Raw genomic sequence first — 26,686 nt, 5'->3', positions numbered from 1 at the left:
CGTCTGTCCATCATCGTAAACTTTAATAGGCAACTCCAGTAAACTGCCTGACCATGAAAAGCAACAGGCGCGAGAGTGAGGGACTAGATGATCACATTAGGACAGCGCTATAAAATACTGGATTTATTTTTTTATTTTTTACTTTGAAAAAAAATAAAAATAAAAAAAGAAATCCGCGATGGACTGAGGGTGCGAAGTTTGAAGCGCGAAAAAGTGAGTGATCACTGTGAAATGTTTATATGTTTGTCAGTCAATTGCATCTATAACAACCGATTAAAAAATATGTTACTCCATGTCTTTGTCTTCTTCCCTCGCCTCTGGCATCATATCCATATCTTCACCCTCATCTTCATCTTCTTCTTGCAATGTGCACTCTTTCATTTGTCTGTGCAGCGTAGCAAGTCTCCCATCCACTGTCATTGCCATTGGCTGAATGATGTTATTTCTAGGTGTACACCAAGAGTGAAATTTTCATTTGTACTCTGGAAAATAGCCAGTTCTAAGACTCACCTTGATAGTCGGTTTATCATGCTGATGAGGCGACAGGCCTCCTCCTCCTTCTCCTCCTCTGTCATGCCCTCCATCGGGTCAGGCTGCTCTGCCTCCACCCGACCCGTCACCAGGTTAATCCTGGCTTTGGCCTCGCGGTACTCTTCTGTGTCTGAGTCAGAATCGCTGGAGTATTGGGTTGTGTGCTGGAAGTCACCGGAATGCCTTCTCCCATTTAGCAGCCCGCGAGCCGCCAGAAGACCAGCAGCATTTCCGTAACCCGTGTACTTGACAAAGCGGCTAACTGGAAATTGAAAAATTTGTTTATTGCACAATATAGTTCTCATGCAGAATTGTACATGATAACGATGGTGGCACAGTGTAATGCAGGGGTGACCAAACTCAAATAAAATCCAAGAATCATCTCTCCATTGTAACTTCCACTCTCACTGTGGCTTTCAAGTGTGCTGACTACTGAGCTAATAGGCCAGTCTGGCTTTACCTGGTGATATGCTCTTTTAGGTCCTCAGGGATAGAAAGGTTTTCATAACATTCTGACATGCACAGCACTTGTGCTGCTGGTCTTAAATCAGAGGTGATTGCTCTTAGACTGTAAAGGAAGCTCAGCTTCCCCTAAAATGTCAAAAATAAGTGATCAAGTGTATTCTGTTCTGTGTACATGTCATTGACTAATTATGCGCTACAATGCGATCAATTTTTGTTGAGATTATGCACTACAATGCGATCAACTTTTGTTGAGAATTAGTTACTTATCAGTGGTTATGATGCGTCTTGCTTTTCATTCATTTATGAACCTTCACACATAGACTTCATAATAATATAAAGATATAAAGCAGGGGTCATGAATTAAAAATACTCTGGGTCCGAAATTTAAAAATTACAACAATCTCGGGTCCGGAAATATTTTTAATGCTTCTTTTTTTCCAAAAAATACAAACGTATTTTTACGTGGCCATGAAGCTAATTACAACATTCAAGAATGTAAATAAAATATAAAAGGTACATAAAACTAAAAAAGTGCTTTAATTAAATCATTAAATAGCAACATAAGAGCATGTTCAAGACTTGCTTTTTTAAATTGTGGATGCTGACAGGAAGATTTGCTTTATTTTTTGACAGCCCTCTTCTTTTTGCTTTCCATCCACAAAGTTTCAGCAACTACACTCATATAAACTTTGACAATCGGTGCGTCACTGAAAGACTTTTTGTTTTGACCCAATATCCACGCTATTCTGAGGGAGAATTCATTTGCGCGTTGCTGTGCAGTGAATAAATGAACCATGAGCCTTGAGGTGCGATCATATTGAGCCCTTAATTCCGCTATTTTTTGAGAACGGATGGCAGAGTTCATAGGGAAACTTTGCAAAAAAAGCTGCGCGCTTTGTCTCATAGTGCCTTTTCAAATTGCTTTTTACAAGCGCTACCGTCTCTGAATGAGTCTCAGATGAGGCATAGCAGTCTTGTGCTGCCGCCAGGTAAAATGAACAAAAATGTGTTGGTCCACTTCTCCTTAAACACTCTGTTTTCTGCATCAATCTTGCATAGTTTTGAGCACGCCATTTGCCGTACCTTTTCACCTCTTCCTCCAACTTCAATCGGCTCCGTTTTTGGCTGTCACTCCGCGGAGTCTGGAAAGCGAGTGTGAGACATGCTGTTCTAAAAATAACTTTCAAATGCTTCACTCCCATTGGCTGGCTCACGCGCATCACCGCTAAGGTTTTTGTTTGTTGCCCGCCCCCACTCGGCAAACCCGCAGAAAAAAATGATTTTTGTTGTTGCAACGTGTTTTAGTCCGGACAGCTTGAGATCCGGTCCAGACGGCTTGGGGGTCAGGAACCGGACCGAGGTCCGCGGTTCCGTGACCTCTGATATAAAGAATTCAGGGATTTAATCCTTTATTCACAAGAATTTTCACCGAAAAAGCTCTGTTTACATATGGCGGCCGCCACATTGACTGACAGACTAGCATCGTATTTCGACTAATTAAATTTTTGTTGTTGTTGCTTTTAATCAAGAATCGAGACTGTTCTACGTCCATATATTTATAAAGAATTTAGGGATTTAACCATTTATTCACAAGAATTTTCACAGGAAAAGCTCTGTTTACATATGGCGGCCGCCACATTAACTGACTAGGATCGTACTTCGACATATTTACGTAAAATAAATGCTAACTGCACGGTTTTTTTTGCTTTTAACCAAGAATCAAGACTGTTTTACGTCCATATCTATAAAGAATACAGGGATATAAACATTTATTCACAAGAATTTTCAACAAAAAAAGCTCTTTGTCTGTGATTCCACTCGGTCAGATTTGACGGCCATGCCAACAAAGCAGGCCCACTCATCGGCCCCGTGCCCCGTGTCCCGTCAATATCATTATGAAGTCTATGCTTCACAGTCCTTTCTTTTTTCTTTATTTTTTTTATTTCTTTATTTTTTTTTAATTAGCAGTGTGGACGCTGTGCGTCTCCAGAGTTGAGAGTGCATTGTTCCACTACAGCAAAATGAGACTAGTCACTGCGCTGTGCCTCTCTGGGGGTCTATAGGCAGTGGGCTGGGCTCAGCTGGCCCGGACCCTCTGCTTATCTGCATGATGATTGGATTATCTGTCTGAGGCCTTGTCTACATGTAGCAGGGTATTTGGCAAAATGTTTTTCTGTGGTGTGGCCTATCATCCACACGCACAATTTGTTCATTGAAAATGAGGGTTCTTAAAAACTCTGTCCAAAGTGAGAATGTGCGAATTCTGCGTTTCCAGAGCCACCATGTGAACACTGATGACCGAAGATTTAACTGTGGAAACGTCACTGACTGTGACAAACTTTGTTCCTACGTCACACGTGAGACCAATGTTTACGTCGTTTATGTTTGGATCTGATTATTAGACAAGTACTTTTCGCTTCCATTTAAAAACTCTTGCAGTACTTCGTATTGATGAACACATGCTAAGAATGAGGGTTTTATGGACAATTATGTTTTGCTCATTGTTATGAATGGAAGCTTTTTTTTTCTACAAACGTGCTGGTGTAGACATTATTTTTACCGGACCCTCGGTTTGAAAAAAAAAAAAAAAACTACTAGGTGTTGACATGACCTGAGGCCGAATCCATTTTTGATTGACAGCGAAATAAGCGAATCAATGATATTGTCAGATTAACATTTGCGGGAGGCATTTTTCATTTTTCATTTCGCTGTTCTGAGTTTAACCGGAGACTTTTATAATTGTCCTAGCTAGAGATGTCCCGATCCCATATTTGGATTGGATCGGACGCCAATATGGCCAAAAAAATGCGCATCGGTATCAGATCGGCCAACACGGAAAAATTTCGATCCAGACTTCCGATCCAGTTTTTTTTTTTAAAGTCCGGTCCGGTTTTCCAACGCACCGATTTGCATAATCCATTCCAGTTTTTGCTTCGGTTTCCCTAAAATCCGGTCCGCATTTTTTGGCACACCTTCAACACACTACATTTACATTACCGTCTCCCAATTTACCGAGAGACTTTATCGGTAAAAATGTCAGCTGTGTGGGATCATTTCACCTTAAAGGACGACAAAGACGAAGAGGCAGAGTGCAACATATGCCACAAGTTTTAATACAACCAACCTAATCAAGCATTTAGCGAAATACGACCACAAACAATATAAGAAGTATGTTAAGAAAACCGAAGACAAAAAGAAAGGTCCTACGCAACTAACACTGGCAGAAACTTTTGCTATGCGTGACAAACTGGCACTCGACAGTCCCAAAGCCCAGGGAATAACAAGAGTCATTGCCAAAGAATTCATTCTGGATGACGAGCCATTATCTCTTGTGAGTAAAGACGCACCATCCAACACTTAGAACCACGGTACAACATGCCCAGCCGTCATTACATCCCTGAGCGATTTGGCCGTGGAAGATTCGAGAACGAATCACAAACATCCAAATTCCGATTATTGAAATATGTCAAGTAAAGCAGAACTAATACACAGCGCGGTGTTCGGGACGCAATGAGAAACGGACCGCATTGCATCCCGAGAGTAAACATCATGCTTGTCATAGACCCGGGTAATGCCAATGCTCAACTCACGGCTTTAGCTCAACTCATGCCGCTGGATAAAAAACACAACAATACCTGACTGCTGCTGACAGCCGCTACAAACTACATCAACATCGTTTTCCTGTAGATAATACATATCATATGTATATAGAACTAGATGCAAAATGACAGACTCGACGGCGTTAGCAACATTGAAGTATTGAAAACTAGTTGCGCTAGTAAACAGCCGCCATCTTAAAGCAAGAGACTTCCCTAGTAGGCTGTTGTGAACCTTCCACGTGAACCTAATTAACGTTTTATCTAAAAGACTCCTAAATCGGCAAAATCGTGACTTGAATCTATCTTCAAAACAGTTTTAAAACTTTCACATTTCGAAAGTAGACAGAAGGGAAATTATGGAATAACGGGAGCAATTTTAACAACTTTTAACAACAGTTGATTCGCAAAATTAAATGAATTGAATGTAGTTTAAAGCTGCTGATACAGAATGGGGACTTGAGTATTTTATTTACTGTTTTAAAATGTTAACTTGATACTGAAATAGTCGTTTATTTAAACCTGAGAGGCTTTTTATACAATTTTTGTAACTAATGCACGAAACATTAAAAGCATCTAAGGCTACGTTCATACTACAGGTCTTAATGCACGAATCCGATTTTTTGTCATATCCGTTTTTTTGGCGTGCCCGTTCAGACTGCCTTTATCCATTGAGACCGTTCAAGTATTACGCATGCGCACTAATTCGCAGTCGGACACGCACTAAGCAAGAAGACCCGCATGCGCAGAAGCATCAAAACAAATGACAGACATCATCCGTCATTCCAGGGATATCATATTTTGCTTTTCAAAAGGTGGGCACAAATAACAGACATAAATGATCCCCGTTTAGGCTTATATTCAAAGTTTATATGGATCGATAGCATGCACGCACTGTCCGTGCACGTCACACACACATACGGGCAGTTTGTCCCGACTCTCGGCCGTGGAGGCAATGTTGAAATATTGCTCACTTGGAACAGAGAGAAAACTGAGCATTCTCAGGCTTATCCTCAACCCATTTTTATTTTTTATGACTGTTGTCAAGCGCAGTCCTTCCCCAAAAGCTAATAACGCACAGGTGCATCGCTACGGTAACGACTCTCTCGCTATGTGATGACGTAATTGCTGCATTAAATCTGATTTCCGGGACTGGACAGTACAGACCGCCGAGACAGTCTGGAAAAATGTGGCCCAGATCGGATTTAGACCACATACGAAAGTGACCCAGATCGGATTTGAAATGGTCCCGTTCTATGCGACTTGTCACGTTCAGACCGTCAAGTTAATGCCTCACTCGAGTCGGAAAAACACGAAAAAATCGGATTCGTGCATTAAGACCTGTAGTATGAACGTAGCCTAATAGCTTGGGGGGTTTGTGGGATTTTCCATTGAGGTTGTTTGTGTGTTGTGCTTTTAAGACAGTTTACAATATTATTTGCACGTTTTACTGAGTGACTATGCCATTTCTGTTTGTTATTTATAACGTTTTGTGTTTGTCACTGAATTAACAGGTTAGTTTCTTGTTACCAACCGTTGTGTGTTATTCAAACTCACCTAATTCAGCTGGCTAGTTGTTATCAAGAGTACTAAAACTTTTTTCAACATGAGTCTGACAACTAAGTAAGGAAGCTAAATAACTTTAAACTTTAACACATGCTCAGATAGGCCGGTATCGGTATCGGCCAGTATCGGTTTCGGGTCGGAAGTGCAAAACAATATCGGATCGGAAGTGCAAAAACCTGGATCGGGACATCCCTCGTCCTAGCGACACTTGCTTTGTTAAAAATGACTAGAGAAAAGCTTCTATTCTGATGTTTTTTTTCTATTGTAGTGTATTTGGAGACTTGACTTCAGGCACTGTAGTTTCTTTCTCTGCTGAGCAGTGGGTGCCACTGAGCCCCTCCACCGTCACAAAGCACTCACAGGCGGACACACGTTGAGCTTCCCCTCATGTAAAGACCAGCAAGTCGACTGTCTTAAATAGCTCATTAGTCAGCACACTTGACTGCTCAGGGTTCAAATTCTGTTTGAAGAGGTGGTAGAAATAGAGAAATACAGTGCCATTGTCACCATCAAGAACAATTATATGTATACTATAGTGTTAAAAAAAAGATTTTTGTGTGGTCTTCTATCATGATTTTCAGTTAAAACATTTTTTTACAGATACCAACGCACTATACTGTTGTAATGTGTTTCTTACAACTTTCACATATTTTACTGGTAAACTAATGGCAACCACAAATGCCAGTATTTTACCGTGAATTTAATGGGTTTTATTTGCACTGTTGGAATACAGTAGCTTTATCCGGCTAACCACTTGTGTGTTCCTTAATTGCAGTGACACAAGAAAGTCCTTTACCGTTCTCCTTGCAGAGCACAAACAGCAGCTCAGCAGCGCAGTGCTTCACATCTGTGTCAACATGGGTCATCAGGCGGACCAGCTGCCCTCTCAGTGTGGGGTCCTGCTCTGGACGGATAGCAACATCTCTCAAGGGAGGCAAGATCTGCAGTCGTTACAAGGACAGCATTGTCAGCACTGGCCACAGAATGTTTTAAGATATGTATTCACAGACATGCATTTGCGACCGATGAAATTCAAGATCGATTCCTTTAAAGAAACCCATACGCTATGCTTAACTGTCATTTAGTTTTGAAAATAAAACAAGAAAATGTACCTGTTGCCGCAAATAGTGGCGTGTCTCCCTGTGCACCCGAGAGCTCTCAGTCAGTAGATTGAGTACAAGAATTAGTTTCTCCTTTAGCTTCTCACCCTGAATGATAGAAGATAACAAATTCTTACTAAACAGCTGAGAGTTAAAGACTTGCAGTAACACTTTAAAAAGTTTAATATATGTAACTTGTTCAGGAAAAGTTTATTTATTTTTATTTGTATGACAATTCCTCTGTGATCTATATATTCATGCAATCTACTTGACTATTTCAATTATGAGAGTGAGCCGGATATGCCCCAGAATAAACAGAAAGTGAGCCCAAAACGCCCTACAATCAACAGGAAATGACTTGAAATGTCCCAAAATAAGCAGGAAGTGATCCAAATCAACAGGAAGTGAAGTAACAGGATGCAACCTACAGGGTTTTTCCGATCTGCATACTATGCAATTTCTCTAGAAGTGGCATTTAGTGGCACATACACTGCTGGTATAAAGTACTGGCACCCCTGCAATTCTGTTGGATAATGCTCAATGTCTCCCAGAAAATGATTGCAATAAGAAATGCTTTGGGAGTAATATCTTCGTTTATTTTGCTTGCAATGAAAAACCACAAAAGAGAATGATTTTTTTTTTTTTTTTTTTAAATCATTATCATTTTATACAAAACTCCAAAAATGAGCCAGACAAAAGCGTTGGCACCCTTTGAAAAATCATGTAATGCTTCTCTAATTTGTGTAATTAACAGCACCTGTGGCACATAACAGTTGATGGCAATAACTAAATTACACTTGCAGCCAGTTAAAATGGATTAAAGTTGACTAAATATCTGTCCTGTGTCCTTGTGTGTACGACACTGAGCATGGAGAAAAGAAAGAACACCAAAGAACTGTCTGAGGACTTGAGAAGCAAAATTGTGAGGAAGCATGGGCAATCTCAAGGCTACAAGTTCATCTCCAAAGACCTGAATGTTCCTGTGTCTACCGCGCACAGTGTTATCAATAAGTGTAAAGCCCATGGCACTGTGGCTAACCTCCCTAGATGTGGACGGAAAAGAAAAATTGACGAGAGATTTTTCAACATAAAATTATGCGGCTGGTGGATAAAGAACCTCGACTAACATCCAAACATCCAAGTTTAAGCTGTCCTGCAGTCCGAGGGTAGAACAGTGTCAACCAGTACTATCCATCGGCATCTGAATGAAAAGGGACTCTATTGTAGGATACCCAGGAAGATCCCACTTCTGACCCAGACATAAGAATGCCAGGCTGGAGTTTGCCAAACTTACCAGAGAAAGCCTAAAACGTTTTGGACGAATGTTCTCTGGTCAAATGAGACAAAAGTAGAGCTTTTTGGGAAAAGGCATCAACATAGGGTTTACAGGGAAAAAAAACTAGGCCTTCAAAGACGAGAACACTGTCCCCACAGTCAAACATAGTGGAGGTTCCTTGATGTTTTTGGGTTGCTTTGCTGCCTCTGGCACTGGACTGCTTGACCGTGTGCATGGCTTTATGAAGTATGAAGACTACCAACAAATTTTGCAGCATAATGTAGGGCCCAGTGTGAGAAACCTAGGTCTCCCTCAGAGGTCACAAGTCTTCCAGCAGGACAATGACCCAAAATGCACTTCAAAAAGCACTAGAAAAATGTTTGAGAGAAAGCACTGGAGACTTCTAAATTGGCCAGCAATGCGCCCAGACCTGAATCCCTTAGAACACCTGTGGAGAGATCTGAAAATGGCAGTTTGGAGAAGGCATGCTTCAAATTTCAGAGACGTGGAGCATTTAGCCAAAGAAGAATGGTCTAAAATTCCAGCAGAGCATTGTAAGAAACTCGTTAATGGATACCGGAAGTGGTTGTTCGCAGTTATTTTGTCCAAAGGTTGTGCTACCAAGTGTTAGACTGATAGTGCCAATACTTTTGTACAGCCCATTTTAAGAGTTTTGTGTCAAATGATAATGATTATTTTTTTCATTCTATTTTGTCTTCATTGCAAGCAAAATAAATGAAGATATTATTACCAAAGGATTTTTAATTGCAATCATTTTCTGGGAGAAATTCAGCATTATCTGACAGAATTGCAGGGGTGCCAATACTTTTGGCCAGCAGTGTATTTGGGATTTATCAGTTGGCAGCAGCAAGTAAACAATTGCATACACTTGCCCTGTTCAGGCGTCTTTCCATATACAGCATCAATGTGTGGACACAGTCCATGTTGACACCTTCCCATGGATGGGAGGCTTTGTCAACATGAACAGACAGCAGGACGTCCAGACATGTCAATGGCAGTGCTGATAGAATGTTTACTGTATGCCTATGGTGAAGTGGGTTGAAAAATATTATTGATCATTTGCTGATGTTTTATGACTTAGTTGCTGCTTATAAACACATGTCAAATGAATGTACATGTAAACTTGCACAACTGACTGACCCCTGAATTTCCTCCTTGGAGTCCTCATCCACATAAGATAGCAAGAGGCAGTGTCGTAGCACAGCTGCTAGTTGACGATACATTGTTGCCTCGTCCTTAAAAAAAAAAAAAAAAAAACAGAGAACTGTGGTTTCATTTGAATGTCACATGATATGGAAAATATTTGACTTTTTATGTGAAAGTGCACAAATATCTGGAGTGTTTGTGCACCAATCAAATGTGAAATTATGGCTGCATTATTCTAAACATTTGAGCATGCTGACTGCAATTTAGAGGCAGTTTCTATGCCAGAATTGATGAATTTAAGGTGCACCGCCCCAGTCATAATTGATTGGACGTCTAGTCAGGATTAAAAAATATATATTCCGTAATTTTCGGACTATAAACCGCTACTTTTTTCCCTCATTTCGAATCCTGTGGTTTATACTCCAGTGCGGCTTATTTGCAGATTTATCTGGGTTAAAAGGTAATTTGACAGCGGCATCATAAGACTGTCATAAGACTGTCATAATTATGACATGACACTGTCATGGGCATTGATGAATGCTTATGACAGATGTCATTACGTATCATCCGTCAAATTTTGTCACTAACTCCATTTATGTCCAGCTCGAATCGTTTACATTCATTCAAAAGTGAGATAACTGACACTAAATGACATCTGTCATAAGCATTCATTAATGCTCATGACAGTGTGATGTCATAACCAGACGGTCTTATGACAGAGTTAAGAAATGGCTGTCAAATAGAGTGTTACCGGTTAATATCTTTTGGTACTGTATAAATATCCCATAATACAGTGAGGACAGCTGTGGCTTATAGTCAGGTGCACCTCATAGTCCGAAAATTACAGTATATATAATAATTCGTGCATGAAATGGTTAACAGTTTACAGTTAACATTTACAGTTACATGGTGTCCTTTTTCCTATTTTGTTGTTTACAAAAGCTCTAAGAATTGTGAGTCTGAAAGACATCAACCATTACATGCACGTTGGGATAATCACCAAAGTTGCAATGATGGCAAGTTAAGGCTTTATGAGTGAGGCATTAGGTACGTTTTCAGGTTTCACCTCATCAGGTTCCTGCCTGTTGAACTTGTGTGCGATGTTGAAAAGTGTTTTGAGGATCTCAATGACTTCATTGGAAGTTTCCTTAGAAAGAGGAAGGGCTGTCGTGTCACTCAGCACCTCAAACCCGTTACCCCATTTCGCTGCCAGGCATCGCTCCAGAGCTTTGGTTAGCACTGACACTCCTTTCTCCTGACACAGGGGAAGCAAACTGCTAAGCACTGATAAAAATGTAACCCAAAAGATTCACAATGTTTTTATTTTATTTTTTCACTGATTAAAGAAATATCATATTTTCCGGACGATAAGTCGCACTATTTTTTTCGTCCTTTGGCTGAGCCTGTGACTTACATAATGTTACAATATAGAATTTTACATTTTCTAAAATGACAGACCATGGATTCAACATGACCCCGGTACCAGCTGCAAAATTGCGCTCTTTGTTCGTGAATAATAAGCCAATAAATGTTAGTGCGCTTACAGTTTTGACTACAGGTAGTCCCCTGGTTACGAGGTACCCGACTATGATTTCGACTTTATGACGCCGGAATCTTTCGTCAATTTGTCTCCATTCGTTTTTCTTTCTTCTTTCTTTTTTAGTCGCTTAACAGTAGCCTATTTAAGACTTACAGTGGGGCAAAGTTTGTGCAAGTTCTGCTACTTGATAAGATTAGAGAGGCCTGTAATTGTCAACATGGGTAAACCTCAACCACCAGAGACAGAATGTAGAAAAAAAACAGAAAATCACATTGATTGATTTTTAAATAATTTATTTTCAAATTAGAGTGGAAATAAATAAGTATTTGGTCACCTACAAACAAGCAAGATTTCTGGCTGTCAAAGAGGTCTAACTTCTTCTAACGAGGTCTAACGAGGCTCCACTCGTTACCTGTATTAATGGCACCTGTTTTAACTCATTATCGGTATAAAAGGCACCTGTCCACAACCTCATTCAGTCACAATCCAAACTCCACTATGGCCAAGACCAAAGAGCTGTCGAAGGACACCAGAGACAATTGTAGACCTGCACCAGGCTGGGAAGACTAAATCTGCAAGAGGTAAAACGCTTGGTGTAAAGAAATCAACTGTGGGAGCAATTATTAGAAAATGGAAGACATACAAGACCACTGATAATCTCCCTCGATCTGGGGCTCCATGCAAGATGGTGGTGTCAAAATGATAACAAGAACGGTGAGCAAAAATCCCAGAACCACACAGGGGGACTTAGTGAATGACCTACAGAAAGCTGGGACCACGGTAACAAAGGCTACTATCAGTAACACAATGCGCCGCCAGGGACTCAAATCCTGCACTGCCAGACGTGTCCCCCTGCTGAAGAAAGTACACGTCCAGGCCCGTCTGAGGTTCGCTAGAGAGCATTTGGATGATCCAGAAGAAAACTGGAAGAATGTGTTATGGTCAGATGAAACCAAAATAGAACTTTTTGCTAGAAACACAGGTTCTTTTGTTTGGAGGAAAAAGAATACTGAATTGCACCATACCCACTGTGAAGCATGGGGGTGGAAACATCATGCTTTGGGGCTGTTTTTCTGCAAAGGGACCAGGACAACTGATATGTGTAAAGGAAAGAATAAATGGGGCCATATATTGAGAGATTTTGAGTGAAAATCTCCTTCCATCAGCAAGGGCATTGAAGATTAGACGTGGCTGGGTCTTTCAGCATGACAATGATCCCAAACACACAGCCAGGGCAACAAAGGAGTGGCTTCGTAAGAAGCATTTCAAGGTCCTGGAGTGGCCTATCCAGTCTCCAGATCTCAACCCCATAGAAAATCTGTGGAGATAGTTGAAAGTCCGTGTTGCCCAACGACAGTCCCAAAACGTCACTGCTCTAGAGGAGATCTGCTTGGAGGAATGGGCCAAAATACCAACAACAGTGTGTGAAAAGCTTGTGAAGAGTTATAGAAAACGTTTGGCCTCCGTTATTGCCAACAAAGGGTACATAACAAAGTATTGAGATGAACTTTTGGTATTGACCAAATACTTATTTTCCACCATGATTTGCAAATAAATTATTTAAAAATCAAACAATGTGATTTTCTGTTTTTTTTCCACATTCTGTTTCTCATGGTTGATGTTTACCCATGTTGACAATTACAGGCCTCTCTAATATTTTCAAGTGGGAGAACTTGCACAATTAGTGGTTGACTAAATACTTATTTGCCCCACTGTATGCCCCGCTAAATTACAGTGTAATGTGACGTGGGAATTACCTGTGTCATGGCTTTAAGAAACAGGGAGATGTACAGTGAATTTTCTATGTTGGATACTTTCAGACTTGTGCAGTGTCAGCGACTCGGCGCGGAGTATTATATCCCGGACATTACGTCATTTTTGTGTTGACATCCATAAGAAAATAAAGCACATATTACCAAACATGGATGATGGACTGTGTCTCCCTCAGCTCTAAGATCCTGTAGCAATTTAATTTTCCTGTGTTTCTAGTTTAATTTTTCTATTTCCAATTCGCCATGTTGATAATTGCGATGTTTGTTTACCGCTTTTTGTCTTACTGCGAAGAAAGAGGAAATGACAATCGGCCCACCATGATACACACGTCATCAGCCTTGGCGCTGTCACTTGGGAATTAACCGGCTGCTTCATGCATGTTTCATCCCGGTTAAGGACCGAACATTATACTAGGATGCGACCCGGTTAAGGTCCGTGACAGTCGACCCGGGAAACTGCTTTCAGACATGAGAGCTACCCGTTTAAATACTGGGACTTAACTGGAGTTCAGCGTCTCGTCCAGCCAACTGCTAGCATTGATGGTAACAGTGTTGTTTTTGGCAGCCATTTTAATTTTAGTCTTAGTCTTTTGGACAATAATACTTATCAGTCTTAGTCATATTTTAGTGATTTCAAAATGTTTTTGTCTTCATCTAGCTTTTGTTGACGAAAACTCAGACCAATTTCGTCTAGTTTTAATCTACGTTTACTCGATATTTTCATCTATAAAATTTTAAAGTTTCACTCTAAAAATAGATAAATAGGAAAAAGGTTTCCAACTGTTTCGAATGAACATTGACAGACGAGCACATACTGTAGCATCTACAAATCTATCACCGGATAATACATACTCAGCAGGAAAACAGTTTTTTTCAATTAATTATACCCACCTGGACGCCACGAACTGTATGTAAAAAAAAAAAAAAAAAAAAAAAAAGTTGTCCAAGAGTTTTAAAGGACGCTCGCCATTAGCAATAGCCTAATGCTAACGCAAACAATAAAGCTATGCTAATGCTATGAGTTATATTTGTGTGTGAGGGTCACTCAGCACAGACCTTTAAATGCTAAAGCAACATTGCATATTCTCACTTGCCAAGATAAGATGACAATTCTTACCGTGTGTGTCTTAAAACAAGCAATGGAGGGACTGGAGAGGACACTATTGGGTGAGTTGGTGGGGGCGGTTCATTGTAGCAGTGCCTGCTTGTGTCACATGAGTGACACAAGCAGACACTGCTACAATGCAGGCTAACTACACATAAAATGTCATACAAATACTTTTTTAGCTCGTTATTGTCTCGTCATTGTCATGAAAAATTGATCGTTGACGAAATATTTTGTTATAGTTATCATTGACGAAAAAAACACTGGATGGTAAGTACAGTATCTTGTTTTTTACTTTATTGTATTAATATGACGTATAACACATGTTTTTGGATAGTTATTTGAGATTTAGGGGTACGTAAAGGGTTAATTCCGATTTATGTGGAAATTCGGGTTACGTCACCAGCATAGGAACAGAACTCATTCGTAACCTGGAGACTACCTGTATATTAGGGTTGTTCCGATCATGTTTTTTTGCTCCCGATCCGATCCCGATCGTTTTAGTTTGAGTATCTGCCGATCCCGATATTTCCCGGTCCGATCGCTTTTTTTTTTTTTTTTTGCTCCCAAATCAATTCCAATCATTCCCGATAATCTTTCCTGATCATTTTTTGCTCCCGATTCAATTCCAATTATTCCCGATAATTTTTCCCGATCATATACATTTTGGCAATGCATTAAGAAAAAAAATGATTAAAACTTGGACGAATATATACATTCAACATACAGTACATAAGTACTGTATTTGTTTATTATGACAATAAATCCTCAAGATGGCATTTACATGATTAACATTCTTTCTGTGAGAGGGATCCACGGATAGAAAGACTTGTAATTCTTAAAGGATAAATGTGACTTTGTATATTTTGACTAAATATTGCCATCTAGTGTATTTGTTGAGCTTTCAGTAAATGATACTGTAGCCATTTAACTGTTCTGCCCAAATGCATGATGGGAAGTGCAGCCATGACTGTGCGTAGTGGCACCAATTGATATATCTTCTCTGCGTTGGGAAATAACATAGGGTGTTAAGAAAAAGATCAATTGCTACCTTTCTACCCCACATTGCCTCTCACGATATTTCTAATTGTTGAGAGAGGGAGTGTAAGGCTTTAGCCAATTAAAAAAAGGCTCCAAAGACTGCCAAAATTCACTCTACTCATTTTACCCTGCCTTTTAACTCTATATACAGGTAAAACGGCGCCTTTATAGATTGAACGTGACAATGCGTGAGTGGGTCGTGCAACGCATGCGTTATTTGCGTTAAACGTGATTAATTTTTTAAAAATTAATTACCGCCGTTAAAACGATGAATTTGATAGCCCTACTTTAAGCCAAAACAAAAGACTCTGGATGAGTGTAAGACATTTTGTCTGGAACGTTAAATACAATTAGAAAGCGATTTAATTAAAAAAATAATAATAATTTTTAAAGGCATGTCCGATATTTTTTTGCCAATTCCGATACTTTGAAAATGACATGATCGGACCCGATCAATGCCGATCGATCGGGACATCTTTACTGTATATCTAATCAAACCAATACAATAATATTCGACTTATAGTCCGGTGCGACTGACACTCAAAAGTGATTTATCGTACGGAAAATACACTAATATTAGTCTACTTGATGGTTTTAGTACCTGCTGCAGCTGAAGCCTGAGTTCTGGCCTCAAAGCTGTCAGTAAGAACAGTAGTCTCAGCCTATAGAACTGGACACTGTTTCGCTCGCTGCTGTTGATGCCCTGCTTCACACTATCCCAAACACCTTGCAGAAATCTTTGAAGGAAAGATATGAAAAGGGCGGTGGGAGATTGGTCAGCAGCTAACGAGACAGAAACTCTTCTATCTACAGATATATTGTACCCCAATTATTGATATTTTACCCATCCGGAGTTTCAGAATGACGCCTTAGAAAGAAATTAATTGACATGCTTGGTTTTACGTGTTGCTTATGTGACTTCCTACAGTGTATTGGTTTCTCACCTCAGTGCACTGGCTCTTTCCTGTGCCCTGGGGCTGTTGTAGATAACGTTACACAAGGCTTTCAAAGCCTCCTTCCTGCACACCTCCTCGTCTTCTTCCAGATGTTCATCATCCTCTTCACTTGTGAATTGGTAAGTATTGGTTGTACAGGCTTCCTCCAATGAAACTGGGACCACAGAGCCAACAGCTGCCAGAGTAGCATCAGAATGTATTTGACTATGCTTTCTATCTGAGCCATCTGTAGCTTTTTCCTGCTGCTGTAGACAAGCCTGTAAGCGGATCCCTCCCAGGCCTGCCAATGTGGTCAGCGCACCATCAGTGACCATTGGTCCTAGGCCCCGTCTATCGCGGGACAGGATACGCAGCGTTTGCAGGCACACTCCTAATACTGATGGTTGAAGCTGACCGCTGATAAAACTCATCAGGGCTGCAGTAAGATGCTGTTGAAGTTTGTTGGAAAGAAAAGAGATAGCAGTTAAGATGAATTTATATTTTGACAATAAGCAGGCATGAAAATGGGTCAGGAGTTAAAAAGGTGAGAAGGGTGTGGAGGAAATATGTTCCAGTACACTGTACACCCCAACAAAACATTGAGCTCTGTCGACCCACACTGTGTTTCAGCAGGGCCATGCAGAGACCGATGGAGGGGCGGGTGCTCGTAGATCAAAAGGGGCACATTAACAAGTATTTAATACACCTTAAAACAACATAACTTCAATTTTAACCAGCTTTAGATAATAATTGGCTGCGACTGTGACATACTTTAATTGGGAGGGGGCAACAGTGAATAGACATCAAAACTGTCATCAACACTTTCTGGCTGTGACTCAGTCAGTCTGCCTCTTTTCGTCCTTCAACCTCTGCATCAAAACTTCCTTCCTCAACTTGTTCATCTGAGAACAAACCACATCAGATGGTCACTGAGCCACCAACAGCACAGTTTTCTTAAAACTATTATTTCATTATTATCCATACTTAACAACTCTAGCACCTAATGATTAATAAAGCAATGACATAAAAATCTTATAGAAAAATAATATTGTAATTGTGTTTATAATTGTATTTAATACCCGACTATCCTTGCAAACTTGTTCTTACCAGGTCTGCTATTCACCCAGCTGATGAGGTATCCACTGCCTTTAGCAGCCTCATCTAACTCCTTTTTTTATCCCTCAATCTCCCTTCCCTACGACGCATGTCTATGTAATGAAATATAAATATTTAAAAAAAACAAAAAAAACAGACTCCCCGGTGGCTTTTAGTTTTAAAGCTTTCTTAATTTCTTTCTCTCTCAATAACGATGGAGGTAGATTTGTGTTTTTATTATTCAATCAAAAAACAAAGTTACTTCTATCAAAAACAAAGTTGCTTCAATCAAAATACAGTATAAACTTTTAATCCCCAAAAAGTCACTTCAATAAAAAAAATTGTTTTTAATTGCAAAAAAATAAATTTGAGACAAAAAAAGCATTTGAAAACTATTTTTCTTGATTGAAACAAATTTTTCCATTGAAGTAATGTTGTTTTGCGGTTGGACCACATTTTGGCTAGGACATTTGTGTCTTTATTATTCAATCAAATAAGTTCCTTCAAACAAAAAAATATATATAAAAAGAAAAACTTTGCACACGTGTCAATCACCGTTTACCAAAGCCTGAGAGGGTTTGAGTAGACTCACTGTGAAGCATTAAATGAAGCCAAGCATTTTCTTACTACTTTATTCTTGTTTAAAAATAACTTGGTGGGGCAGTAACATGTTTAAAACTTATCATAATTCTTACATTTTGAAGTGCTTGAAAACCATTTATAAATGATACTTTGGTGAAAAAAGTGAAAAAACATGTCTTATATATATCTTTTTTCCAATGTAAAATCTGAATAAATGCATTGAACACGCACAAAAAAATGGGGGGGGGGGGGGGGGGGGCGCTACTTCGCGGTTTTCACTTATTGCGGCGGGTTCTGGTCCCCAATAACCGCGAAAAACGAGGGATCCCTGTATTTCTGAAAAGCTTTAAGAAGCAGGACTCATTCCCACCGATCGTCGGGCCGGTGTTGTGCCGACACCGGCCGTCAGCTCAAATCCAAGCCGAAAATAACGCGTCTCCGGCGGACGACGGGAGCGATGTGAGGCGCCCCCTCCATCCGAGAGCATGCCGCTTAATTTGACTCAACAGTGTGTTTCTTCGTTTATATTACCGCTAAATACACAAGCTTGCGCCAATTTAACGGGAGCTATTTTTTTTCATGGGAGATTTGGCTTGCTCTGGCAGTGTTCAACGCAAGCTGCAACGAATGGCAGTAACTTTTTTATATCGCAAAATGTGAAAACGATTGAAACCATTACTCACCAAATTCAATCTGCTGGCAAATACAGGCAAGTGTGTATGCTGCGCTCTGGTCTGCCCCGGTGTGAGTAAGGCCTGCTTTTTGTTTTCGCAGCTTTGCAATGCAACCAAAGGCTCTCCGAGCACTCCATGTACAGTAAGGAGTGTGCGCGTTTGGAATAATGGAATGCAGCTTGGGCCGATGATTGGTTCTCGTCAGCGAAGCATCTAGAAGGATTTGCTGACTGTGTTCTTAAGTACTCAGTTTACGTACTAAGTTAATCACATGATGATAATAATAATAATTATTAAATAAAACCTCCCGACCCCCCCCCCCCCCCCCCCCCCCCACTCCCAAAAAGAATTTCTCCTCGGATCTACGCAATTCACGTAGGTCGCCCTTTTTGACTTCAAAACGGCGAATTTCGCCGAAAGGTGAGAGATTTTCATGCCTGAATAAGGCACACTTGAATCACACTACTACGAATCTCACTTCCATCAATGGTAGCTAATGAGTTAAGGAAGTTGTAAATGCAGTATATCCATACCTGTTAACCCGAGGCCGTTGGCAATTTTACAAATAGTGACGTATGCCCTTACAAATTGGTGACTAATCTAACAACGTTCTATATAGCGTGCAATAGGAAACAAAAAATAAAACTCAATTTTTCAAATAATATGAATTTATTGGTAATATTGTAACATATTACCTGGTGCAATCAAAGAACAATCAATATCTTCAGCTACATCAAGATTACTCAAATTTAACAGTGACTTTTGTTAGAATTGTCTGTAGCACTTTTGGCAATTTCTATCATGTCTTGATGGCTGCACTTCATGGCACTTCAGCTCGCAATTCAGTTTGACTTGAAGGCAGTTTGTTAGTGTGTCCAATTATAAATTCAAAAGGTCAATTGATAAAATTAACTTACCGATGCAATCTTTGAGTCAGGGAACATTCTTTTGCTAATTCTGAGAAGTGATCAGCAATAGTTGCAGGCAAATTGTGTTCAGCAAGAAATTGGCAGAATGAAATCTCCGCTTTCGTCACTTTTCATTCTGCAGACTTCATTTTTATGACCAGTGTTGTTAATCTTACTTTAATAAAGTAATTAATTAGTTACAAATTACTTCTCCCAAATAGTAATTGAGTCAGTTACCTAAATGTAAGACTAGTTAGTCACTTGGAAAAGTAACTGGTGTTACCTTTCATGTTTTTATTTTTCATTTAAATAAATAAATAAAACATAAGAACCTTTGCTATGTTTGGAAATCATTTAATGTTGTGAATCAACCGTTAAAGTTGTTAATATTGCTCCCGTTTTTGCATTAGTTCCCTTCTGTCTACTTTCGACATGTTAAAGTTTTAAAACTGATTCATCATTTCAAGATCGATTCAAGTCAAGATTTTGCCGATTTAAGAGTATTTTAGATAAAAAGTTACTTAAGTTCGCTATGAAGGTTCACAACAACAGAGCCTTTCTGAGAAGTCTACTGCTTCAAAATGGCGGCTGTTTATTAACGCCGCCGTCTGTCATTTCGCATGTAGTTCTATAAGCATTTGATATCGAGGTGTAGATTGTAGGCTGTCGGCTACAGTCAGGGAATATTGGAGCCACCTAGCCTAGCATTGCGTTGCGTTTGCTACAGCGTCACAACACTCTTCTCTCTCAGTGTCTCTGACTTTTCTTCCGTCATTCAACCAACGTAGTAACGCATCGTAACGCACATTGTCTTGTTCCCGAAACGGTGACAAAAACCGAACAGAGAAAAAAAAAAACGTAATGCACGAAGAACGAACAGATTTTGAACGTACGGTGAACACATTTAAAAATCAGTGCTCACTTGTACAAATTACGCTGAAACCATACAACTTGACAGGTATGTATATCCTTCATTAGCATTACTATCAAGAGCAGTGAAAAATCAAATTTGCTCCTTGACAACAAATTTCTAGTGACCTGTGATCGAGCAAAGACGAATAACTGAGTATTGATACTTTTCCAATCTAATATCGTATCCGAGCAGAGCATTTCTTAATACTTATCAATGCTTTTGACAGTCCTACTTAAGACATACAGCTAATCGGCCTGTAAAAATCCACGTATAAGCCGCAGTGCTCTCTGGGCTCTCAGACAGGGAGAAGCCCAGCCATAATACTCAGGTTCACAAATAGAAGATAGAAAATCACCCTATTGAAATTGGGTATATTCATATTTTGTCTTTCTTATATGTTATTTGATTATTGTTATTGACTATTTTTACTTATGTATTGAATATTCCAAATAAACATGTTCGTCATCATCGTCATCAGTGGACTATAAATCGCAGGGTTTAAAGCGGATAAAAAAAGTAATGCCTTATATAGGGATGAGAACCGGTTACGTGTGTTCCAATTTCATGGAAACGTTAGGCAACTTATCGAACGATTCTCTTATCACTTCCAACCAGCACTATTCGAGTCACAAAATTTGCGCATGTCGCGCATGTTCGTTTCGACAAGCACAGTAAAATAATTAATCCTGGAGAGACTTCTTCTAACCTGGAGAGAGTCATTGCTAAGTGATTATATAATGACTTTCACAGGCCCGGTCATTATTCATGAGAAAACTTAAGGAAATGGTGATTTTTCCCAAAAAGCCTATTAATGGGTCTATCGTATTCCTCATCAAATACTCTATCAGAAAAAAATTGCATATATTCATCTAAAATAATCCTAAACAATTTTATTAGCAATTTTAATACTCCTGTTAGAAAGATTCCATGGATTTGCGTTCGTTCCCATAGCAACCAGTCGTTACTTCCAGTTTTTGTCCTACATCATGCTCGCTGCGTATTCTGGGACTGAGAATAGGCGTAAGGTGCGCATTTCGAACAGAGGAAGTATCTGTGTGCGTCCATGAACGAATGTAAGTATTTCCTCTTCATGCCATAAAGTTCTCTTGATAAGTTAGAGCCGTTATCAGCGCGACCGTTTCATGTTTTTACTTTTACGTCAGCTGGTTGCTCCCGCTCGTTCTTGCTGCGTCGAGGAGAGTGTTGTTTACATTATAATCGCGTTGCACATTTGTGTTAAGAGGGAATGTGTTAGTTTAGCATCTTAAGATGATGTTGTACATCCATATGAGTGTAAAGCGCTTAGTTTTCGCCACTTTTTTGGCCAAGATGACCGCACGTGCTCTTCTGGGTTTTGCACGCTCGCCCCCCCCCACTCACAATGTTACTCATTGCTTGAGTACAGTATTCTTTTCACGAAATACTTTTTTTATTTGTACTTGAGTACATTTTTTGGATGACTACTTTTACTTGAGTAATATTATTTGAGTAATATTATTTAGAAGTATCGCTACTCTTACTTAAGTACAATTTTTGGCTACTCTAACAACTGATTATTTCAACCCATAGACCAGTGCTTCTCAATTATTTTCTGTTATGCCACCACTGTAAATATTATCATTTGTCTATAATATTACTATTATAAGTACGGCTCTGCCTCACATTGTGTCTTTTTTTTCTATTAGAGAAAATAACAGAGATCAACTTATAAAGCATAACGTTATTAACATTGTTTTGTTTGTAACAGAAAAGACAACGCGCATCAATTTGCCTGAATTAAAAAAAAAAAAAAAAAAAAAAGTCACATCCGAACTGTAAAAATACACTCAAGGTACTGTACATTTTGACCATTTGATACTGAAAAATAAAATCAGTAAATAATAACAAATTCAAATTGATTAAAGACATTAACTCATGCGGCCAATATGCCAAAAAAAATTTGACCGAAAAAAATAAACTGAATAGAAGGGGGAAAAAAGTGTCTTTGGACAGAAGGACAGTTTTTATTTTCGCTGCTCGCTGCTCACAGTATTACCTCCAGTTTGCAATGGTGTGGGGTTATTTTGCACTGAGCATGCTAACAGTGCTCACTGGTTTACTGATATAACACTGACAAAGCGGGACGATTGTTGGCAATATTCCGCACGTTTTCGCTGAAAAACAACCAAGCGGCTTATCAATGAGATTGGGGTCCAATGTCTTTAAGTGGCGTCTTAATTGATTTGACTTCCGGCTGTCCGCAATAATCATTTTAGACACAGTAAAACAGTGGTCTTTCCTTATCTACCACTGTATTAAATGTCAAAGCCAAAAGGCAAACGGCCCGAAAAAAGCGCATTCTCGGCGGCCGAGGGAGAACCGTAGGTGAGGGCGGTCGACGTGACGATCCCAAGCCGGACAGCGGGTCGCTGCGTGAGTCCAGCCGGAAAACAGCTTTCGAAAACGGCGCACAGCTCTTCATATCTGCCTTCTGTGTGCTCTTGCTTACTTCAAAAATACTGCGCGCACTTTGAAAATGAGAGCGCCACTGCCACCCACTGAGTGGATGTGCAAGTACACTTTATTCTAGTACGGCAAAAAAAAAAAAAAAAAGCATGTTCCCCAAGGTCACAAGCACCACCCTGGCATCGCTCTGCGTCCCCCTGGGGGGGGCGCGCCCCACTACTTGAGAAGTACTGCCGTAGACACAGCCTTGATTTTAGGCTTCTTTTTTGTTAAGTCCCAACAAGCACTGCTAGTGACTGCAAAAAAACGATCTAACCTGTCGGAGAAGAAGATCTGGCTCTTCGTCGTCAGAATCCATGTCAGAATCAGGAACACATTCCCTGGTTTTGTTCTTCCTGAACTGATCAACCAAGAGGAAGAAAGAGTCAATATATGGGGAGAGACTTCCGCAAGGATACCCTTTGAATTTAAGTTCAAGCACTTAAGAATGGCCTGAATGTCAGTATTGCTGATGATTCATACTGCATATTTTTTAACAACTACTTGGGTTCCCTGTGTTACAGATGCTAAGCAAGTAACCAGTTATGATTAAAAACCCAAGCGCGCAGCTGTATACATATTATGTGTACTGTCTGAGTCAGTATTCTAAACACATCGAGCTTATTGTAATACCCTGAACAAATTCAGAGTCAGCTCATCTCACTGTGTCTTTGTGCGTGTGTCATTTACTTCTTCCAGCTCTTGTTGCTGCAGTCATTTAATCCATGAAATCCATGAATCCATCCATGGAAATGCATGCATAAAATTAGAAATGATAGCATCAGAAGGATTAAGGACGCCTTGTTATAAGAGTTTGACACAGAATAAGACAAATATATCATCTGAATGTGCTTTTCTGTATAAATCACACACATTATTTTACAGTAAACCATCTATGACAAATGGATAAAAAATGCGTTGACAATGAATTGATACCTTCACTGACTCAGCCCTTGTTCAATTGTATCATATCTAACCCATATGATAGATTTTTTTTAAAAATGCCTCTTACATAAAACTGACACTGTCATATTGTTTTAAAAATTTCTAAAATCATTTATACATGTGGTTGGGATTTTCTATCAATTTGGTCACTGAAAATACAGCATTTTAAAATTAATTGTTGAATACCTCTCTCACTATGTCAATCAACAATTAACACAATTCTTATTGTGGATACCACCATACCGGTTTTGAGAAATCGGTGATAATTTGATATCTCGCTTCAGTTAGTTGTTTATGAATAGGTGTGATGTGAATAGAACTGACTTAAACGTGATGTCATAATATATGTTATAAAAGATGTAAAAGAAGTTCGTAAAAAAATACAACACCCTGTATTTTAAAAATGCGTTTGATAGACATGTATTTATATCAAAAGGTATAGTTTGGCCATCCATTGAGTTGCAAAAAATCCTGTGTGGTGTACTGACCTTTTTTCTCTCCTGCTCCTCACTGTTAAAAAAGAAGCACTCAGCATACTACAGGGAAAAAAGTACATTAGGGTAATGATGACTTAGAAACACTTCACAAATAGCTTTAAAATGAATATTTAGAGGCTAGATCAGGGTTTGGCAACCTTAAACACTTAAAGAGCCATTTCAACCATGTTTCCACAAAAAAGAAAAAACTGGGAGTCGCACATACACAGACACTTGAAATGATTGTATCAGCTTTACTGTATGTGTATATACACACACATATATATATATATATATATATATATTAGGGCTGTCAAAATTATCGCGTTAACGGGCGCTAATTAATTTTTTAAAATTAATCACGTTAAAATATTTGACGCAATTAACGCAGATGCCCCGCTCAGACAGATTTAAATGACAGTACAGTGTAACGCTCACTTGTTGTGTTTTATGGAATTTTGCCGCCCTCTGCTGGCGCTTGGGTGCGACTGATTTTATAGGCTTCAGCACGCATGAGCATTGTGTAAGTACTTATTGACATCAACAATGGCAGGCTACTAGTTTATTTTTTTGAGTTTTTACAAATTTTATTAAAACGAAAACATTAAGAGGGGTTTTAATATAAAATTTCTATAACTTGTACTAACATTTTTCTTTTAAGAACTACAAGTCCCTCTATCCATGGATCGCTTTAACAGAATGTTAATAATGTTAATGCCATCTTGTATATTTATTGTTATAATAAACAAATACAGTCCTTATGTACCGTATGTTGAATGTATATATCCGTCTTGTGTCTTATCTTTCCATTCCAACAATAATTTACAGAAAAATATGGCATATTTTATAGATGGTTTGAATGAATTGATTAATTAATTTTGAAGCTGTAATTAACTCGATTAAAAATTTTAATCCTTTGACAGCCCTAATATATATATATATATATATATATATATATATATATATATATATATATATATTATGCTTTTGTTGTACTATTCATCTATTATTTACCATATTTTTTTACATAAGTATAACAAAACCTAAAATGGCTATAAAATTCTCAGATTTTACGCTAGATGCACAAAAATCATCAAATGCAGAGATAATCACATCTATTTTCAGGATCAATAGCAATATTTAACATATGAAGTTTTTATATAGCGACTTACATTTCTTTTATGTTGTGCAATTTTGACATTCTTTTTCAACAGCTAATACATCACTCAATTTTCACATCAGAAACTTAAAACTTGAGGAAAGCATGCAGAATCATCTTAATTTTACTCAACAAAATCAAATTTTGCATTTTTCTATGTACAATCACAATTTATTTCGGTTGGATTCTGATGTCACTATTGCCTCAGCACATCTTGCCGTCTATTTGGCCCTCTTGTATACACTTGTCAAATGAGTTTTGCCTCCATTTAGTAAGCAGAATAAGTGCTCACTTTTTACACACTTTTATTCACACAACACTCTCGCAGGTCATGAATTCAACAACTATGTAAAGTCACGGTTGCGTACGTACACATCTTTTCGCCTGTGAATGGCATGACCTGCACATGTTCTGTTACCGAACACACAAAATAGTGAGGCTGACTTTATCGACCAACTAAAGGTAAAATAATAATATCAAATATCCATTTATTTAATATAAAACTGAGTCGCATTAGAGGGTTCAAAGAACCACATGTGGCTCCAGATTTGCAGGTTGCTGAATAGATATTCGAGTTAGTGCTTCATTTAATCATCAGTCAAACCTAGTTCAGTCTTTACATTTCTAGATTGAATGTAGAAAGTTAAGGGAATTAGAAGGTACGTCCTTCCAACGTTCCTGCGGTTGTCATGGAAACAGCGAATTACCTGGGTGTTATACCTCTGCAGGTAGAGCCGGACACTATCCTGGTCTCCTCGGACAATGCTCTCAATGATGATCCTCTCCATGGTGTATTTTCCCAGACTGCAAAAATAGCAAAACACACGTGTTATTATACACAGTACCATCCAATAGGAACATATAGATATACATAGCCCAGGTCAATGATTATCATTTGTACCTAATACTTTTTCTATGTACGTTTGCCAGTGACCATAAGACTTGGAATAGGGAGACAATTAAAAAGCAGACCTAAACAGGAGGGGATACATTTGCTGTCTTTTGTTGTAGTGATAATTAGTTGAATCTTACCAGCCTCTTGTTTAAATAAAAAATAAAAATAAAAAAAAAGCACAGTCCAATTATTCGACACAATATACGTAGAGTATCGATAAACTGGGTATTACTCACCCATATGCAGATAAGAAGTAGATGCAGTCTACCACTGCAGGCTTCACAGCTCTCTGCTCAAGTGCTGCTGGATAATCTTATTTCGCAGCAACAAACTCCCTGCATTACTCTCTAAGTAGTGGATTTAGCCACACTAGAGCATTGAGAGATACTGTAGAAAAATTTGAATGATCAATTCCTCTATCTACACCAGGGGTCCCCAAACTATGGCCCACGGGCCGGATA

At 39.1% G+C, this 26,686-nt stretch overlaps 1 protein-coding gene across 4 annotated transcripts; it reads right to left on the bottom strand.

The window, feature by feature from the left end:
- Positions 1-148: 148 nt before the first annotated feature.
- Positions 149-26,686, bottom strand: si:ch211-195b15.7 (synembryn-A). Of its 4 annotated transcripts, none has more exons than XM_057817723.1 (14): positions 26,462-26,686; positions 26,051-26,134; positions 24,185-24,231; positions 23,441-23,460; positions 23,028-23,111; positions 16,104-16,543; positions 15,761-15,896; positions 10,768-10,956; positions 9,696-9,790; positions 9,428-9,578; positions 7,271-7,366; positions 6,955-7,099; positions 511-793; positions 149-445 (listed from the first exon to the last, which is right to left on the bottom strand). In XM_057817723.1, exons 2-14 carry the CDS (start codon positions 26,116-26,118, stop codon positions 286-288), a joined length of 1,914 nt encoding a protein of 637 aa, XP_057673706.1. In that variant the 5' UTR covers positions 26,119-26,134; positions 26,462-26,686; the 3' UTR covers positions 149-285. The 4 variants fall into 4 exon arrangements, with proteins under 4 accessions (XP_057673706.1, XP_057673705.1, XP_057673703.1 ...); XM_057817722.1 differs by having other exon boundaries at positions 23,441-23,458; positions 24,184-24,231; positions 26,038-26,134; positions 26,462-26,685; XM_057817720.1 differs by lacking the exon at positions 26,462-26,686 and having other exon boundaries at positions 23,441-23,458; positions 24,184-24,231; positions 26,038-26,451.

Source organism: Corythoichthys intestinalis, chromosome 16, assembly GCF_030265065.1.
Source record: "Corythoichthys intestinalis isolate RoL2023-P3 chromosome 16, ASM3026506v1, whole genome shotgun sequence".
Classification (NCBI taxonomy): Eukaryota; Metazoa; Chordata; class Actinopteri; order Syngnathiformes; family Syngnathidae; genus Corythoichthys; species Corythoichthys intestinalis.
This window is presented reverse-complemented; position numbering and strand designations above follow the sequence as displayed.

Coding starts and splice junctions, on each gene's coding strand:
- si:ch211-195b15.7 (XM_057817720.1), bottom strand. CDS start 26,178: ATGGTACTGTGTATAATAACACGTGTGTTTTGCTATTTTTGCAGTCTG. Junction 10,957..15,760: donor TCAGGCTTCAGCTGCAGCAG/GTACTAAAACCA, acceptor CCCCTGTGTCAG/GAGAAAGGAGTGTCAGTGCT. Junction 9,579..9,695: donor TCCAAGGAGGAAATTCAGGG/GTCAGTCAGTTG, acceptor ACTTCACCATAG/GCATACAGTAAACATTCTAT.